The 21,396-nt window shown below is 31.4% G+C and overlaps 1 protein-coding gene across 2 annotated transcripts; it reads left to right on the top strand.

Moving 5' to 3' along the window:
• The first annotated feature begins 8,145 nt into the window (after positions 1-8,145).
• Positions 8,146-17,958, top strand: LOC107877599 (ER membrane protein complex subunit 8/9 homolog). 2 transcript variants are annotated; one of them, XM_016724282.2, is made up of 6 exons: positions 8,146-8,303; positions 9,134-9,372; positions 9,900-10,046; positions 10,151-10,213; positions 17,329-17,498; positions 17,591-17,958. In XM_016724282.2, the coding sequence occupies exons 2-6, from the start codon at positions 9,166-9,168 to the stop codon at positions 17,619-17,621; spliced, it is 618 nt and encodes a 205-aa protein (XP_016579768.1). In that variant the 5' UTR covers positions 8,146-8,303; positions 9,134-9,165; the 3' UTR covers positions 17,622-17,958. The 2 variants fall into 2 exon arrangements, with proteins under 2 accessions (XP_016579768.1, XP_016579769.1); XM_016724283.2 differs by having other exon boundaries at positions 8,164-8,318.
• Positions 17,959-21,396: the final 3,438 nt, after the last annotated feature.

The raw sequence follows: 21,396 nt of genomic DNA on the forward strand, positions 1-21,396 counted from the left end.
AAGAGAGTGTGTTTCACTCTCTTTAAAGAGAGTGAGAACGAAAATTATATATTAAAAATTTATTTTTCTTTACATAAATCAATATAATTTTAATTATTATTTTTCTTTATTCTTCTTCTTCTTCACGAACTCAACAATGGCATCCAATCCAAAACTAATTTTTCATCTTCTCCTATATAAATCATAGTAAACGGATAAACTACACCAACTACCATTTCATCCAAACTAACAATCACCTCCCTAAAAGCTCCATTCCTCAGAACACTAAGATTATTCAAACTTACATACTCATTAACCGAATTACCATAACAAGAATCATCATTCTCATGAAATGAAACATAAACTTCCAACAATGCTCTATACACATTTTGTGAAATCTTGAAATCTTTTGACTTTACATCGATTGAATTTTCAATCTCAAACCATAAACTATCATTCAAATCCACATTTCTTGAAATTGAAACAATCAAATCAGCACCATAATCAAAATCAACACCAAATTTTTTCATAATCACAAATTCAACATCAATTTTCTTAGTTGAGAAATTTAAAAAAAAAAAAAAAGGAAAAAAAATGAACAAGATTGAAAAACGACATTTCTGCTCGGCATTGTATCAAACATTTGTTGAGTATAATCTAACATCCCGTTTCTTATATACCCAGAAATCATACAGTTTCTACATTCTTTTTGGGATATTTTGTCGAACAATTTGTGTGCTTCCTCAACATCACCTTTCTTGAAAAAACAAGTAATTCTTGAGTTCCAATTGAACAATGAGTTTGCAATTGAACTCACATAATGAATACAGAAATGAAAAGTTTCGTTCCTGAAGCAAATGTGTGAAGCCGTGCAAATTTTTGTTCCTGAAGCAATTTTTTCTTCTAAACTTTGAGTTTAATAGTGAACTTTGAATTTATTATTTAACAAAGGTTTGATATTGAAGAAAATCAAATGAAGAGAAAGGAAAAAAAAAAAAAAGAACAAAAGAATGGAGAATCATTATTGTGGAAGAACATAAATAAAAATAAATGGAAAAGGAAATTTAAAAAGAATACAAAGGAAAAAATATAATAAATAAAAGTAATTAATTTTTTATATTTAAAAAAATAATATTACGTGGCATGACGTGGCAGCGAGTGCAACTCACTACCTGAAACAATGTCTAAGCATGAGCTTTTAGGGGTATAAATATTTCATTTTAAAATAGTTCAGGGGGGCCATAGGACCCCGCAAAGTATAGGTGTGTAGTTGAAATTTCGGGTAAAGGTTGGGAGGCTTTTGGCCATCTTCTCTTTATTTTTTTAAAAAAGTAATTTTTTTCTTATACCCCCCCCCCCCCCCTCCTCCGCATCCGAAAAAAGATATTTAATTTTTTTCTTATCCCACCCACTCCATCCTCAACCCTCTTTTTTTTTTTTTAATTTGCATACAAGAGGTTTAAAAGTAAATTACATAGAAAATATTATGAATAAAAACACAAAGTTAAATTTAAAAGATATTAAAAGATAACATAGTCCTTATGTCTAGCTAATTAAGGAGAGAACTAATATCAAGAAGAGCACTATAGATAATTTTGTCGGTGTGGTGGTTTTAAATGGTGGATCAAAATTAAACATTTGAAATACAGGGTAGGTTGTGCTGTGAATGATTTTATTGCTTTTTTTTTTAGTTTTCTGTATTTTTACTTGAAAATAATAATTCTAATAATATAAATTTAAATATAAAAATAAAATAAAAATATGAAATATAAGATAATATTAAATATTTAAATAATCAATAAAATAGTTTTTTATTATGAACTATCAAATAGGTTAATTCTCAAGACGATACTTGTCTTAATTTTAGGCTATAGACTATTCTTCTTTATTATATACAACTTTTAATTATTTAAAATTAGATAATTTTTTAATGAAGTATAAAATGTTTGTAAAGAAAATTTAAATAAAGCGACCATAAAATTAACAAAAAAAAATTAACTACCCACTCTATTTCCAGTAGGCTTTAACAATTCAATCACCACACAAAATTACTTTTTTAATAAAAATATTTATAAATTAAAAAGAATTTGATTTTAGATTTTTATATGATTTGTATTAGAACATAAGAGGACTCCCGTGTTATAATGAAAAAAAGACTCAGCATACTTTTTTATTTCGCCAAAAAGATGTATACTCCTACATGAATATTAGAACTCCTAGGAAATAAACATATAGAAGTCTTTCTGTAAATAAAATTTTTATTGTTTTCCTTTTATTTCCTTTTAAGAAATAAAGTTGTTGCTACTTTAATTTTGCTGGAAATCGTTCATATTTTCCTTTTTTTTCCCTCCTACACTATACTCTTACTAACATTAATTTTTCTTATATAATTTTAGCAATAATTTTATGGTTCCTAAAGTTAAATTAGATTCAATTAATTCAATAATTTAAAATTAAAATTTAAATATTTAAAAATATATGAAAAGAACTATAATTTAGATACATCTTAAAATGATGGTATTGCTTTACTCTTAAAAAAAAACTCTTTTTAGAGTTATATGATATAGGAAGCCTAAACCTTAATTTTAATGATGGCTTTATTGTGACATAATCGAAGGGACTCTAATTGCATAGATGACATTTGTAATCTAAGAACCTCAAAAAAGAAAAAGAAAAAGAAAAAGAAAGTTTTTTACATATAGAACACCTTATATGAACATTACCCTTTCCGGACAATGTTTTTGAAGCTTGTTCGTTACATAATTTCTGTGCACTCCTTTCAACTCGTTAACACAGTTTTTGTGCATTCCTTTCAACTCGTTTTTGTTCCTTAATTTGCTTCGGTTTCTCCAATTCTTTAGCCTACATTCATCTTGCTTTAAGTTTTAACTATCTAACTAACTTTATGCCATAATCTAATTCCTTCATAACCTTCTATCTAGAGTCATATCCTTGTTAAACTGAAATTGCATCATGTCTGTTCCATACAACATAATCAATCTGACCATCATTTTCTAGAACTAACCTTTAGCATTCTTAAATAAAAACTCCAACATGAAAAAAAGTTTTCAACTCTCAAAATAGACCTTGATAATCACATAATCTTCTAGCATGTATTATAGTGCTTAGGCAAGACAAAAACACTAAGGAAAAAACATGTTGCAAGACGACATAAAAATATCAAGAATCCATGGTGCTTCTATGTTTGAGCAAAGCACTGAAAATAAAATTGGTAATTTGACCAAAAAATAAAACAACTCATTAGTTACATATTCAAAAGAAACACAAAAAATTAATAGATTTTCATAAACTATAAATTTTCGAAAATGATTTAAGAGGTTAAGTCATAATACCCAAACTAAATAGCTTTGATCGATTAAACCAATTAATAATTCAATCTGTAAGGGTTTTTTAATAACTAAACGGTAGGATAATATAGTGTATCAACTCTTGACATGTAGTATTCAAAAAGTAAGACTAAAACAAAATTTAACGGAAATATTGAAACACTGATCCAAGTTATCCTAACTACAAACTCATTCTTTTTATTTTCCACTGAGGTCTGTCAGAAGAGCCACAACCTCCTCGTAGTTTGGTACTTCGTATAATTGAGTCTGTTGGGTTAGAACCCCCACCTAGATTCTCTAGACTTCGAAGCAGGAATACAAAATTTGTGGACTTTAGCAAAAGCAAAGTTTTCATTATTTATTTGTTCTGTCAATTATGCGAACCTTAATTAATCTATGTCGTTTTTGTGATATGGAAGAGGGTTTAAGTAATGGTGGTGTGCTTTGACATGGAATGTCATACCAAGTTTGTATTTATTTACAACTCTAATTGTGGTAATTATTATGCTATCAAATAAAGAATTAGTCAAATAATCAAATGACAAATATTTAAAAAAAATAGTAAATGACTTTTTTCATATAAAATAAACTTTATTTACAATTCTAATTATGGTAATTATCAATGCTACCAAATAAAAAAAATTAGTTTTCAGTACTCCTGATTTAGAATGTCTTACTATATATTAAAGTCCCGATCCCATATATTTTAGGATTCAATTTTATAAAGATAATTAAATTATAAATTATAAATTGAGAAAAAAAAAGGTGAAAAGATGATTTTATCTATTGCGGAGATTTTTAATGAAGGGCAAAAACTTCAAATCAATTTTCAAAAGCCTTTACACTTTTAATATATTATACATTATACATTATAGATATAAATTATAGATTATAGATATAGATTATAAATTATAAATTATAGATATAGATTATAGATAGATATAGATATAGAATATAGATAATTAAACTCACCCAAAATTATAACCCATAACCGTTTTTAAATAAGTAAAAATTACATATATCACGACATGTTTACTTGTATTTACTAAAAATTCCAACTTTATCCAAAATCTCATAAAATGCCAACATTTGACCATTGAGGATACAAGTTAATTAACTTAGATACATACTACAGATACATGTTTTAATTAAACTAACTAGCGAGTTTTAAGGGAAGTAACGGATCACTTAGCATTAAAACAACAATTAATCTAACTAATTATGGTAAAAATAAAATCCCATGATTTATGACAATTAGTTTGTTATTCCACCTTTCTAATAAAAAATCTTTCACATAATCTGTTTTGAAATAGCAAAAACTTCATACCACGTGTTCCAAACATTCAGACAATCAATTTTTTTTATGATTTATTAATTTTGTTTGTTTATTTGAAATAAATATTTTAGTGTTGTTACGTCATTTCGGTGTTTGGGTTAATGAAATCAACTATGTGGGCTATAGGAGTGATAAAACCGTGATAAGTGAACATGTAACTTACGAAAAACTGATTTTGACAATTGCCGGAGAACTAAAAATAGACTAAACCCAAAAAAAATTGAGGCTCGTTACATTGCTGAAGGAAATGCTTGTCCGTTGTTGACTCGTTAGATTGACTACATAAGTTAGATGATATCTTGAATTGAAAAATCATGCAAAACAACTTGTTTCTGTCAATTTTGATTATTTGTTACAGTATTATTGTCTGGTTTTTTATCCTGTTCTTATGTTGTACTAGATACGTAATAACAAAAAATGTATCGTCATATATTAACATGTATCTTATTCAATTATTGATCTTTCAAATACCTTCACTTTTTCTATAAACATTGTCAAAATAGATTTTCATTACTATATGCATTTCAGATTGTGTGATATCTATGATGATTTATTACAGTCTAATACATGAGATTGTTACATTGACTGCCCAAATTAGAATAATTATTTAAGCTAAAGATCACGCAATGTTAACTTGTTTCTGTCAAATTTTGATGATTTTCTGACAGTAAGGATATTTGGGATGTTTTAGCTGAATGTATTTTGTATTAGATACATAATAACGAAACATGCATCTTTCTTTATGAATATGTATCTTGTTCATTTATTGTTCTTTCAGTTGCCTGCATTTTTTCTTTAATCACATTAGATACATAAAGAATTTAATTTGTATCTCTTTCAGTTTTAATCATTACAATTGTCTGCTCTAACATATATTCCATTTGATTTCATTTTGAACAATAAATATTCCATTTGTATGTATCTATTACAAGGAAACATATTTTAATATATAATGATAGTAACCAACAAATTTTTACATGTTTACGTATCTATAACCGTTTTTTATTAATCAGAATACATGTTTGACTCTAACTTGCATAACAAACTAAAGCAAAACTCATACTACTAATTCTTAATAATATTGACAAATTATATTTTATAATTGATACAAATTTTGTAAACTTGTATCTATAAATTTATGGGAGATACATCCTATAAGAATGTATCTCTTTTCAATCATTTACTATGACAGAGCTACTAATAAACTATTTAATAGCATTGTCAATTCAATGTATCTCAATTTCTATCTGATGTGTCACAACAAAATACATAATGAAACCACATATAACTAATTTATAAAGGAACAAAAAAGCTATTTATTTTGGTAATTGTCTTTCTTAAAAAAAAATTAAAAATAATAATATCATCAGTTAAAATGTCGAATCAAATAGATAAAAATTCACCAGCAAGTTGAGAAACTATTCATCATTATTCATCAGTCAACTACATTGTCATTCCTTCTTTGGAAAAAAGTTGCAAGTGCATCTGTTGTGGCCTTCATAACCACATCTCCCGCAATAATTACTGCTTACTGTCGTTGTTTCACTTGATTTCTTGTGCCTTTTTTTCTTTGGCCTTCCAGGTAGGCATTTGTATTTTGGTGGTAACACAACTTCGTCCATAACTTCTTGTGGCACAATCCACTCCTTCTTATCGGGCATTGAAAACATCGATTCTTCTTCATATGTCTTCCTTAATGTTCCAGGATGGTAAAACTCAGAGCAATAAGGCTTCATATCAACTACATGTTTGCTTCTCAAATTGCATAAACTTATAAATCTAAGAGGATGAGGTGAAATTTTCTTTATAATGTAACTCAGTTCCTAAAAACAAAAAAAATAAAATAAGTTGAGATGCAACAAATTTACATTAAGACAATACAATATATACAAAAACTCTAAGAACATCATAATTCAGATACAAAATAATGCAAAATGTATGTTTATGCTCAAAAACATGTATCTTAGAAGAAAAAAGCATGTATTTTTTATAATATGACTTTCAATAAAATTTAAACAACACTAAATACATGTCAAAGCATTAACAGTAACTCACAGATACAAGTTAACACAACATGTATCTATATAGTTGCAAACTTGTATCTTTTGTAATACGACTTTATATAAAATTTAAACAACACTAGATACATTTCAAAGCACTAACAGTAACTCACAGATACTAGTTAACACAACATGTAGCATAAACTTATGAACTTGTATCTTTTGTAATACAACTTTCAATAAAATTTAAACAATACTAAGTACATTTCAAAGCATTAACAGTAACTCACAGATACTAGTTAACTATGAACTTATAAACTTGTATATTTTGTAATATAACTTTCAATAAAATTAAAACAACACTAGATACATATCAAAGCATTAACAGTAACTCATATATACAAGTTAACACAACATGTATCTATGTACTTATAAACTTATATCTTTTGTTATATTAATTTCAATAACACATAAAAAACCACAAGATACATATAAAATTGACAACAAAGAATCAGATATAAACAATGAATTTCTAAACGCATCATCCATGTCTAAATATGTATCTTGGTTTAATATTTATTAGATCTAAACATGCCAATAACTTTGAAAGAACAGACCTCCTTAAAACACTGAAAGTTCATTGTTTCTCATCAAATCAAAGTTCCAATGTAAATCGCAGTCTGGCTGTACAACTCATTAGGAGTTGACATACCCTCCGCTAACTCATACGGCAAAAAAATGGTGCAAAAAGACGGTTATCATCACTTTCACTTTATCCTTTTACATTATTTAAGTTTTTTTCAGTTTTCACTTGAAAAATGAGGAGGTTGTTATAAATGACCATCACTCTCCCAAGTATAGAAGTCAGAAGGAGCAACTACAGTAAACCCACCAGAACAGTTCCAAGATTATAGATTGCCCTATGAAAATCAAATTGCAATTGGATTGCTGCACGAAACTGCAAGTTCATAAAAATTGATAAATGACGTGTGCGCATAAACAAAAATTAGATAAACAATGTTTTTCAGGATTCTACCGAAATACTGGACCTAAATGATTATGTAGCTTATTCGTATATTCAAAACAATAGCAAAAGGAGAAGTAATAACAAAAAAATTGAAAAAATCACTTTGTAAATCCAATCGCAAAATTATTTTTTGAAAAAAAAAAAAAAAACGAAAAATAAGAATAGAAGAAATTGAAGTTGATTTTAGGGAAAAAATTTACCTTAATTCAAAGGTTTGAATTAGAGAGAGAAATTGGATAGAAACTGTTGCTTGAATTAAGACATATAAAGAGGAAAAAATGGGTTAATTTTTGGTAAAGTTATGGTTAAAGAAAAAGAGGTTTTAATTTGTATCTTAATTTTACCAAAAAATTATAAATATTGGGATTTAAGTAATATTCAGAAGCGGAAGGGTTTTTAGTAGTTTAGAAACATAAATTGTTTATTTAGGTAATTATTCCTTAAAATAAATCCGACCTGACCCGACCCGATGTATAGAAAATTGAAGAGACCAGAGACGCGCCTCTATTCACGCGTTCTTTCTTCCATCTTCACGCTCTCAGTTCACTCAGAAAAACCCTAACAAATTCATCTGTTCCATTCGTGTTTCTTCTCCATCTACCATAGAGAATCAAGTAAAGATTTCGCATGTACCTTTCGTTTAATTTTTTTTTTTCCTTAATTTTGTTTGTTGTTGTTTGAATCGAAAGTTGTATAGAATCAATTTTGAGTCTGATTGTAGGTGTTGTTGTCGATTTTTTTTTCTTTTTCTTTTATGCTTATATGTTGTTGATTCGATGAGTAAGTCCCCATATAATGTACCTTTGTGGTTCGGGTCTTCCAGGACCCTGTGCATAGCGGGAGTTTAGTATGTTCTTTACTTATTAGAAGAATTGATTGGTCGTTCATAAATGTTACCTTTTTCTTTTCCTTTTTGATAATTGCAAATATGAATAATTTTGTTGTGTTTTTCAGTCTAAAAAAAAAAAATATGAGTAATTTCTTATTTGTCTGAGGATTGAAGACAAGATCGGCTTAAGCATGAATATGAGTTTAGTCATGTTTGCGACCACCGTTTGAAGTATGTTTAGAGATTCATATGTTAGTAGAAAATTTAGAGAAGTTCGAATGTCAAATGATTAGGGTAGAAGGTTAGTAGGTAGTACTGCATTGTCTCGCTTGTCTGTCCGTACTAGTAGTCGTAGTATTGGCCATTTAGTTTCTTGTCCTTCAATTTCTGTTGCTTTCTTGTTCTGAGAAAAAAAAAAAAAAGCAAGTAGCAAGAACACTGCATATTTGAAATGAAATTCTCGGTAGCAGTTTTTCGCTAGTTCCAGAAACATACTACATTTTTCTTGATTTGATCGGTGTATTATTTGTGACACTGTAGTTGTATGTGTTTAGGACAGGCCATACACCAAAGAGGGAAGATCTTTATCATCTGTACTGTTTTATCTTTCTACAGATTCCCAAAAGGAAGGATTCAGAGTAGAAGAGATGGGTGGCGAATCGAATTACGAGATTCATCAAAACGCTTACATCAAGTTAATCCTTCATGCCCTTAAACACAAGACTTCCTCCGTCAACGGTGCTCTTCTCGGCCGCATCTCCGGCAACGGTGACAACGTTGAAATTATTGAATCCGTTCCTTTGTTCCATTCTCAGATTGGTCTACTTCCACCACTCGAAATTTCGCTTATCATGGTAATTTAGTAGTAATACTTATGATGATGAAAATGAGCATTGTGGTTTCAATTTAGTAGTAATTTTTGATAAACATGAATCGTTGCGATACCGAAATTGAGCATTGGGGTTTAATTTAGTAGTAATTAATGAAGTACATTAATCATTGTGATAATGAAATTGAGCATTGGGTTTGATTTTATTAGTATTCAAGTACACTAATCGTTGTGATAATGAAATTGAACCTAGTGTAAATAGATACAATATGAAAGCTTTAGGTGGATATACTCGATCCAGCCAATTACAGGTAGATCTGTATGACCAACATTAATTTGTAATGGAGTAAGAATGATAACTAACAAGCTATTTATTACATGGTAAACTACAAATATTTACGTTTGATTTAAATCCAATATTTGTAGATATGTGGGTTCATATCCACTGTATCTATAGGACATTAGATACGAACCAAGTATAAATCAGTGTTTTTTCTACTTGTAGTTTTAGTTATTTGGAGGTCTCATCTTGTTTGAATTTTATTTGGATAGATTGAAGAGTTCTATGCTGACAAAGGTTTGAGTATTGTGGGTTATTTTCACGCAAATGAAAGATTTGATGATTTCGAGGTCGGAAATGTGGCCAAGAATATTGCAGATCATATCTACAAATATTTCCCTCAAGCTGCTTTACTTCTGGTACCTTTTTTTCTTTACTCAGGCATAGTTCTAATTCAAATGTTCTAATCTTTAAATTGTAAGCTAACAATGTGCTTGAGTTCGATGTGTCTTGTATTTTACAGTTGGATAACAAGAAGCTTGAAGCTTTACTGAAGGAGGGGAAAGACAGGAGTCCAGTGATGCAGGTGTGCTCCTTTCATTTTAATGAGCTATTGGTTTTTGAACTAAATTACATTTTTTATTCATCACATTATTATTACCCCTTCCAGTTAATTATTGATGCCAAATTTTTCATCATTTATGCCAGTCAAATTTGAAGTTTTGGTGCATTAAGCTTTAGTACATGACCAGCTCCCTTTCTATGGTTTATACTTCCTTGAGAATAATTCCAGCTGTCATATGGTTTCTCTTACATATCTGTCCCGTTTTCGCCTTGTGATGAAGTTGGTTGGAGTAATGTGGTTGCTTTTGTCTCTTTTGTTTCTATCTAAATGTGGGAGGTTATTAATTCTTTCCATGTACTTGACAACTTTTTGTTGTTATTTGAATTTATAAAACTCTGCCCTTTTGTTTTGATAACTATGGGAGTCAAGGAATCAAGTTCACATCTAAGTCTGTATGTGCACAATAACCTTCATGTTCTATTTCCGCTGTATGTACCAAACTTTGGTCACGTACCACATAAATATCATTAGGATGTTCAACAAGTGTAAGAACTAGAAAATTTGTATGTCGTTGTTCCTGATGTTTTTCAGCACTAGCAGTAACTGACATCAACTTCTCAAATTCTTCTATGATTGCTTGTACCAGTCCCAAGTAGATCCAGTTCATGTTTCCTTAAGTTTGTCATCTGAGATATCACATCATTAAACTGAGATTTGTCATTAGTGTATAAAGCGCAAACTTTCTCCCAAACTGAATAACATGTTTGGAATAAGACAAAACAAGGGTGTCAACTTGAAATCAATAGATTGGCAGAGGAGACTATATAATTCAGCATCAACTTTCTCCCACTGTGCTTTGGCCTTTTCATCTCCCTCACTAGCCTTTTTGATACCCAAGATTAATTGTTGATTTTAATCTCTTAACTGTGGTGACTTTGATGCCAACTATAAGGTAATTTATATATTGTCATACTAGAGATTAGGAAACTTTACTCTCAAGACAGACCTTTTGTGTACAACATTTTCAACATGGTTTGCAGAAATTTTTTCATTCAACACATTTAAGCGGCATTGACCATCATTCATCACTCAGAAAAGCATCAGCAGCAACACGTGAATCGTAGGAAAATCTTAACAAAACCATCATTAGTCAAAATTAATAGCCAGATTTTCCAAAAAGTGAAATAGAAACTAGTTTCTGTCTCATAGATGGTACAAAAATAGCATTTTACAAATGCATACTAGAATTATTCTTGAAAGGTAAAATAACAGTCCCTATGAACTCTATTTTTGCTTCGAGTCCATTGTCGACAACACTGGCGTCATCCTCTTTTGGCTTCTGTCTGCTTACAAAGTCCTGCTAGTCATTGGTTTCATGAACAGTTGCACCATTATCCCACCACTAGGAATTTAAAGGAAGATTCACAAGATTAGTTTCAAAGCGGAGAAACGCCAAAAGGACACCTTGTTTATTTTCATAAGACGATCAGCTTTCTTATGACCTACTTGTCTGCAATCCTAGCTCTTAGGGCTGGCAATTTCAGCCCACATCGAAGAAATTAGTCCATTTAATCCATATATAATAAGTTGGATCACTCATATTTTATATATGAGCTTAGCTTATTTTAAAAGTTCATAAACTAGAAGGACTAAATGGGTAAAATATGCATCCATATAGAGACCCAATTAGGACTTAATCTAAAGAGTATTAACATATTGATACTAAATAGATATTTTGGGGGTGCAGGGTGGGGTGGGGGGTGCGTTTGGGGAGAGGGGGGGAGGGAAGGTGTCAGGTTAGGGGTGTCTGGATGCTGTGGGGGTAAGAATTTATTTATTTTTTTTAATTTTTTTTTGGGGTGGGGGTGGATAGAAGGGTGAGGTGGTGGGGTAAAAAAGTCAAGTTGAAATGCATATAGAAGTTCTAAAACTTTTTTGGCTTTTGGAGTTAAATTAGGTTGGAACCATTTTTATCCAATCCATATTTACCCATATAATATATGGATGGATAGCAATCTAATTTATTTAAGCTCAATCCATATTCAATCCAATCCGCCCATTTGTCACCCCTACTGGCACTTGATTTCATTCTTAATCACAACTTAAGGCCTTATAGGATTATGAGACTTACCTTGATTACCACAAAGCTTATTAATATGATCACTATAACCCCTTTGATGGAAATTTACCTTGTTCGAAAAAAAACCCTGGATGGCCAAATTGACCATGTTTCTATTTGTAACATTTGTGTCCATCTTTTCTTTTATAAGAGGGATAATCAGTTGATCTAGATGAACTATCAAGGGTCACTGCTTCTTCACCTTTCTCTTGCAGACCCTCCCTCTACCACAAAAATAATGATAAGCTTATCAACAATCTACTTTTCCTTTTGTGCATCATATGTTATCTTAAGAGGTAGAGGTTGTTCGAAGAAGTATTGGGAGAGGTGATAGACTGGACATGGCACATCATGAGCTTACCAAGGACATGACCTTAGATAGGAGGAATTGGAGCTTGAGGATTAGGGTAGAAGGTTAGTTGATAGTTGAGCATTTCATGCTTTCCTGCTGATTAGTTTGGTGGTCGTACTTGGACTTCTTTGTTACTATATTAGCACTATCCTCGTAGTCTCTTTTTAATCAGTTTTGCTTGTTAATTGTGCTTGTTGTGTGTGTGCTTCGATTATCACATTATTTTGTTCACATTACTATTCTTTCCTCTTCAGTTTACATTTTTTTGTTAGTGCTGCTACCCTCATTTCTACGTTTCCTTTTCCTACCTAGTTGTATATGTTTAATCTTAATCTGGGGGTCTATCAGAAACAATCTCTTTATCAGTATAATCTGCATGCACTCTACCCTCTTCAAACCCCATTTTGTGGATGGATATGCTGGGTTTGTTGTCGTTAAGTTGGTCAAATTGACCTAGAAGGACCTTAGGGATTCAAATTTAAAAGAAGTAATTTGCTGGTATAATTCATGATTTTATTTTACATACATTATAAAGTAATACAAATTCGGGGAAGAATGGGATGGTTAAACGTTTTTTCATTTATTCCACCAAATAAAAGAATACTTTTTTGATTTTTTTTTTCTTGGAGAGTTTTTTGGATTTTGATGAATTGTAAATGAACAAGAAACATTGGTGGCGGTTACAAGTTACAACTCAATTATTCAGCTTAGTAAGAATGTTAACTAATTTCATGATGTGGTCACGGATACTACCTATGAAGTCATACTTTATGGTAGAAAGAGAATTAATTTGGCTACCTATCTCAACTTTTGAAATTCTAGGAATTTTCGTTCAATAGCACTCAAGAAATCTTCCGCGTTTCTTATCTTTTGTCGCACCATTAATGTGATCAGAAATGGTTCTTTTCATAATCAAAAGGCTTAATTTGTTGGCCTCTCTGCCTTATGGTTGTGCATTGTGGAGGAATAGCATGAAGGGATGGGATGATTTTCGGGAAAGTATCTCATTCAAGGTCGGAGGTGGTAGGAGAGTAAGTTTTTGAGGTCATAGGTGGTGTGGGACATGATTTTTGAATTCCCCAGTTTGTACGGTATATCTTGTCAGATAGACTTGATACTTCAACATATTAAGGAAAGACAACGTGGTGATTTTGTAGGACTTGAAATTTAGAAGGGAATTTCGTGATTAGGAAGTGACTAAGCTCCAAAAATTATTTAGCCCTATTGCATAGACATGTCAATCAGGTTAGTAACCCCAGTGTTTGGTGGTGGGGCTTGGAAAATATCGTAGTGTTCTTTGTGAAGTCTTTTCACGAGAAGCTTTTTTGGTTAGGGATGAGTATATTTTTCCATATAACGTTGTATGTTTATAACTCTATTTTTAGATTTTGACTTAGTTTTAGGCGAATTCTCATACGCCTATCCATACCCTGATCCATATTCCCGAATCTTAAAAAATTTAGATCATGAATGATCCGGCCACTAGATCTGCACCCGTATCGGACACCCGCAATCGAGTCTACGCAACTTAGAGTATGACTTTGTATGTAGTGTCCATGATCACATTATGAAATTTGTTAATGTTGCTACCGAATTGAATAGTTTAGGTATAACGATCATATTGTTATCAAAAGCTCTAAGGTCCGTTGGAGCTTTATGCGCAAATAAAGTGTGGTCTTACATGAAAAAGTCGTTAAGGGAGAAAAATATAAATATAAATTAAATTGTTATTCTGATAATAATAATTATAAGCATGAATGAAAAAATATGAACAAAGAAATTGAAAAAAATACGATAAATTGAAATATCAATTGTTTAGTGTTGTCTCTCCAAAAGAGGCTCTTGTCAAGGAAAGATATGTTTTAGAACCTTGATGACGACACTAAACTACACATTAAGCGAAGGGAAACGCTCAACGTGTTTTGTGCCTCAGTTTAGGGCTTAAGCACGCCTTTGACAACACTGAATCATTACTATGATCTTCTTGTTCATCAATCCGTAAGGTCCCTTCCTGTGCAGTTTGACTAGCTTATGACAACATTAATGTGGCAATGGATAAGTAGAGTGTTGATTAACTTATCACTATTTGTGTGTTAAAGGAAGGGAGGGTTCAAAAGTTAAAGGCATAGTGAACATTGTTAGTTTGTCTAGATTAGTTGATTATCCTTTTTATAAAAGAAAAGGTTGACCCAAGTTTTATTAAGGTAAAAAGCTCAAATGTGTCATTGAGCTATTAGAAATGGCTCAATTGTGTCGCTCGATAATAGTTGTGCATATTTATGCCATCGTTGTGATATAATTTCAACATTCTTGCCACTTACCACTAACGACTTAAATAGTCGGTTCTAAAGTACCAATATTTGGTTTAACGATGCTGGATTGGTCTCATGTCGTCCAATGAAACAGGTCAGATCACTAACCTGTCCCACTTGTTTAAATCCCCAATTAGTTTTAACCCACTCCAGATTAGAGCACGATCCAGTTTCTCATTACCCTAATCCATTCTCCTTAATTCCCTTAGTCGATTGGTCCTAAATCCCTAAACCCCTACTTAGTTCTTTTGGTATTTGATCGGGATGAAAACTATTGTCAAAAGAGGCTTCATAGCTCATTTTTTAAGGGTAAAAGAATAGCTCATCAAGGTTAGTACTCTATTTAAATACGAACATAGCTATTTAATGTGGTGGGTATTGAATCTGTTAATGTGAGGTTTATAACATTGTGGGTTTCTTGGTTTGTCTGCGTAATGGTGTAAAAACATAATTGAATATGTAAAGTTTCAGTCTTTTTATGGTTTTGTTCCTTTCTTTTGTGGACCCGAAACATGTTATCATTCTTTTATTTACTAATTTTGTATTGCCTATGTATGTTGCTGATCTGATCCCTGATTTTTTCCTTTTTCTTTTATGTTGCATGTGAACTTTATTGGAGCATGATTGACAAAGTGGAAGTGTTTTTCCACTATTGGGTGAATGAATTTTTTCTCCTTTTTTATTTTATAGTAAAAAGTTGATGCTTTTTTGGCATGGGCTTAACTCAGACTTGCTTTCTTATAAAGACATGGGAAGTGTTCAAAAAAGAGCTAAGTTTATTGAAGTTAAACAATTGGTAGTTGTTAGACCCTCAAGTAGGTATTATATTATTAATGGAGATGATGGTATTAGCGCTTTGCAGAGCCTTATTTGCCATAAGTTTAGAATTGTACTTGTCTCTTGTACGTGAGACAGATTTGACTGTCCTTACTCAACATTGTGCATCATATTGAAACATATCATGTGGATTTGAGGTATCATCTGTTAATGAGAACATGTTACTGGGGATCATGATTTTGATGTTGATGCTCCATCTGATGTTGAGTAGGAAGGACTTGAGGTTATTAATAAACAAAGGAGGATGGTAGTAAGTTATTGTTGGAGAATTATAAGGAGTTGGAGAAGGGTGTGATATTTTTTGATATTGTGAGAAGCTAGAAGGATAATGAACTACTATGCAACGGCTAATGGATATGGCTTGATAATGAACTACTATGCAACGGCTAATGAAGATGAATCACCAAATATAAAATATCTCGGCTGTGTTTCTGATAATATATCAGCACCCAAATTTGAAGTGGACCATATTTGTTCTGTTTTAATATGGACCATGCTTAGCTTGCAGCAGAGGAAAAAGTTGCTGCTTTAACTCAGTCACATGAAATCAAATTTCCAGTCGCTTTCATCTTAATGTGAAAAACAGAGAACTAACTATCCGGAATGAGTAGTTGGGCTTCTCATGAAAGAGTTCCAGTAGACCCTTGGCCTGAAATTTTGACCTTCAGATTCTTCTTGGTGTTGTTTTGGAATTCCTTATGAATAAAGAGCATTGCTGGATAATTATATTTAACCAGATTGCTAAGTCAGATTCTCTTTATGTCCTCTTTACTTATATTAAAAGCGTTTTGTTTTTTGTATTTTGGTAATCGTGGTGTCCGGGCCATCTTGCGCACCCACGTCGACTTATTTCACAGGATACCTGCTATTTTTCACCAACACACCTACCAGATAGCACTGTTTACCAAGGCTTGAACAAATAAGAAGAAATCACCTAGTACTTTTGTCTACGCTGGCATTTGAACCACTTTATTAACCATTAGGCCACACCCTTGGGTACCTATCTCCGCTTTGAACCACTTTATTAACCATTAGGCCACACCCTTGGGTACCTATCTCCGCTTTGAACCACTTTATTAACTATTAGGCCACACCCTTGGGTACCTATCTCCAGCGGTGCTGGATGTGATTACAATTTGTGATACTTTATAGAGTCAATCTCGCTATTCTCTTTATTAATTTGGTTCTCCCTACTTTTATAATTGTGTTACATATCCCGTGGATTTAGTCGAGGTGCGAGAGCTGGCCCAGACACCACGGTTTTCAGAAAAAATAATAATATTGCACTACAAGCTAATTCAAAGGTCCAGATTCTGCTAGACTTTAATGCTTGTTCTTGGCAATTATTTGTCTTCGTAATTACTAGTCTTGCTCGTACTTTGTCAAAAATAAAAAAATTACTCGTCTTGCTTGTATGACTGTGATGATCTTATAGTTTTGTTCTTTAACAAGTTAGTTATTCACGTCACTATAGTATAGTAGTTTCCTTTACTTGTAGCTCATTTTCTTTATTCAGCTTTACACTAAGGAAGTATCTAGGTGCTGGAAACTAGCGGGAGCGGACGCAGCAAGCAGCTCTCTGAAAATTAAAGAGCCATCTGCAAATATTGTCCTTCTGGATTATGTCTCGTCAGGGAAATGGAAGGACATCGTTGATTTCGATGACCATCTGGATGACATTAACAAGTAACAGCTACATACATACTGTTTGTTCTCCTGCTAAAATCCACATTTTTCTTCTCTGTAAGTTACTTACTCCTGCTAATTCATTTTGGTAGGGACTGGCTGAACCCAGAGCTCTTCAAGTGAGAGAATGTCCGCGGAGGATGACGGTTGTCCTGTTGCCATGTGATATTTGCTGTTTTCATCCCTCTCGACGTAGTTCGTTCTGAGTTTATGAAAGGGAAGAAGAATCTAATGGGTTCTGAATTTGCAAGAGGGATGAAGATTACCAAATGACGGGGTTCATATTCTCGCCGCAAAAGTATGCATTTATTTCTAATAGGTTAAACTTAATTCTTGAGCAAGGCAACTCAATTAATTTTGTATGAAATGGAACAATAAGTTTAATTTGGGACTCAAAAATCATTTAGTTTATGCAATTACTGTTCAAATTTAATGATATGTTCCTGAAATTTGAACCAAAGTGCGTAATCTGAACACTATTGAAAATTGAAGTGTGATTTTATTTGAGTGTCTAAATGAGACTTTTTTTTATCATAGTAAAGGGTTGACTGTGTATTTAGCCCATACAATTGTTTGTCAGTTAATGCCATCATGGGCAACACCACCATTTTTCACTTGATCAAAGGCTGAAGAACAGCCTGTTTGGCAATATTATGGGAGGTCAAACCAGTGTATTTTCATATAGTGGGGTCTGGGGAGGGAAGACTGTACGCAGTTATACCACTATTTTCGAAGAAATAGAGAGGCTGTTTTCGATAGACCCTTGGCTCAAGATAAAAGGCAATATACAAAAGCATCAAAAGCATAGAACACGATAAAATAACATAGGTACGACATCCACAAAAAATTTGTACATTGCCAAACAAAGGACACCAAAGTCCACCTAAATGCCGCCTACGACTTATCCACACCCTTATCCCTCTATCCTAATACTTTTCCTCCATATCTTCCAATCAAGATTGTGCAATTTTGTAATTGTCACCATCTGTACATATACACATACAATAGTTGGTAATTCATACATTCAACTTCCGCTTTAAAATTAAGATTGTGCAATTTTGTAATTGTCGGTCTGCACATATACACATGCGTAGTTGATAACCCGTACATTCCGCTTTCGCTTAAAATCAAGATTGTAAAATTTTATAATTGTCACTGTTTACATAGGAAATTGCTGTCATAACTCAAATATGGGTGACTTTAGATATTTGACCTCAATAAGAAATATCTTTAAAAAATAACTTTCCTTTTTAAGTATAGTACAAGTATCATTTTACTCCTCTACACCTTAAATATATTTTTTAAACTTTCCATACTTATTTGTCTCTCAAATTTTATTTTTTATTATTTTCACTTTTTATTTTTTCCTTTAATTTTATTATTTTATTTTTTATTATTTTCATTTTTTTATTTTTTCCTTTAATTTTATTTTCATGTTTTAATTCATTTCTCTCAACCTTTATTTTTTTCTCTTTTTGCTTTTTTCTCAAGCATTATCTATTTCTTTTTTTTTCCTTTTGAATTCATTTGTCTTTAACCTTTATTTTCTTTTATTTTTGGTTTTTATTAGTTTCCTTTTTTTTTCACATTTTTCTCAAACTTTATTTTTATTTTTTCCTCTCATTTTTTAATTCTTCGCTTTTTTCTTAATCTTTATTTTTTTCTTGCCTTTTTTTTTCTCTCTTTATTTTTTTTCCTATTTTGTTTGATCGTTTTTTCTTTTTTCAGTTCTCTTTTTTTCCTCATTTTTATCAAACTTTATTTTCATTTTTCCTCTCATTTTTATTTTTCTCAATTTTTTAATTCTTCGCTTTTTTATTGATCTTTATTTTTTTGTTTCCTTTTCTCTCAATTTTTTTTATTTCTCTATTTTGTTTGATCTTTTTTTTTTCTCAACTTCTATTATATTTTGCTAATAAATAAAAAATCGGATAATCCGCAAAGGTATCTTCTTTTTTTGACATCAAAGCAAATTTAAGGGCATGAATTGTTGTTACAAAGTTCTTTGAAAATTCTTGAGATAAGTCGTGTCTCTAAGGCGAGAGTTGTAGAATATCTCATAAATAAAGGCATAATGTGGTAGTGTCAACTCTTGTCTGTGAGACATAGTTTATTATTTGAAAGTCCCTGAGCTAAGTCTTGCCTCTAAGGCAAGAATTGTAGAACATTCCATAAATGAAGACATAACGTGGTAGTGTCAACACTTGCCCGTGGGGAATATTTTGTAGTTTGAAAGTCCTTGAGTTAAGTTTCGCCTCTAAGGTAATAGTTGTAGAACATCTCATAAATGAAAATATAACGTGGTAGAGTCAACTCTTGCTCGTGGAAAATAATTTGTAGTTTGAAAGTGCTTGAGCTAATTAAGTCTTGCCTCTAAGATAAGAGTTGTAGAACATCTCATAAATGAAAACATAACGTGGTAGTGTCAACTCTTGCCCGTGAGGCATAATTTGTAGTTTGAAAGTTCTTGAGTTAAGTCTTGCCTCTAAAGCAATAGTTGTAGCACATCTCATAAATGAAAATATAACGTGGTAGAGTCAACTCTTACCCATGGAGCATAATTTGTAGTTTGAAAGTGCTTGAGCTAATTAAGTCTTGCCTCTAAGGCAATAGTTGTAGAACATCTCATAAATGAAAACATAAAGTGGTAAAGTTAACTCTTACCCGTGGGGCATAATTTATAGTTTGAGTTGTAGAACATCTCATAAATGAAAATATAACGTGGTAGAGTTAACTCTTGCCCGTGGGGCATAATTTGTAGTTTGAAAGTTCTTGAGCTAAGTCTTGCCTCTAAGGCAATAATTGTAGAACATCTCATAAATGAAAATATAACGTGGTAGAGTCAACTCTTGCCCGTGGGGCATAATTTGTTGTTTGAAAGTCCCTGAGCTAAGTCTTGCCTCTAAGACAATAGTTGTAGAACATCTCATAAATCAAAATACAACCTGGTAGAGTCAACTTTTGCCCGTGGAGCATAATTTGTTGTTTGAAAGTCCCTGAGTTAAGTCTTGCCTCTAAGATAATAGTTGTAGAACATCTCATAAATCAAAATACAATGTGGTAGTGTCGACTCTTGCCCATGAAACATAACTTGTTGTTTGAAAGTCCTTGAGCTAAGTCTTACCTCTAAGGCAATAGTTGTAGAACATCTCATAAATGAAAATATAACGTGGTAGAGTCAACTCTTGCACATGGGGTATAATTTGTTGTTTGATAGTCTCTGAGCTACGTCTTTCCTCTAAGATAAGGTTATAAAACATCTCATAAATCAAAATACAATGTGGTAGTGTCGACTCTTGCCCATGAAACATAACTTATTGTCTAAAAGTCATAAGTCTTGCCTCTACAATGTAGTAGTGTCAACTCTTGCTCATGAAACATAGCTTATTGTTCGAAAGTCGTAAGTCTTGCCTTTATAATGTGATAGTGTCAACTTTTGCTCATGAAATGTAACTTGAATGGAAGAAATTAAAGAAATGAACAAAAATAATAAAAATTACGAAAAAAGAAGAAAAATATTTAAAAAATAAAAATCAAAGAAAATGTAGAAGTTGAGAAAAATAAAATAAAATATTAAATAAAAATAAAGATCGAGAAAAAATTAAAAAGAAAAAAATCAAAGAAAAAAAAAAAAAAAAAAATTTTTTAAAAAAAAGTAGACGTTGAAAGGTGTAAAGAAAAAAAAGTAAGGGTTGAGAAAAATTTAAAAAAAAAAACAAAAAAAGAGGAAATAAAAAATAAAAATAATATGAAAGAAAAAAGAAGTTGAGAGGAAAAAAGGAAAAAAGTAAGGGTTGAGAAATTTAAAAATAAAAAGAGAAAAGAAAAAATAAAAATCAAAATAAAATTAGAAAGGAAAAAAATAAATGTTGAAAGATATAAATATAGAGTTGTTATC

Source organism: Capsicum annuum, chromosome 7, assembly GCF_002878395.1.
Source record: "Capsicum annuum cultivar UCD-10X-F1 chromosome 7, UCD10Xv1.1, whole genome shotgun sequence".
NCBI classification, from domain to species: domain Eukaryota; kingdom Viridiplantae; phylum Streptophyta; class Magnoliopsida; order Solanales; family Solanaceae; genus Capsicum; species Capsicum annuum.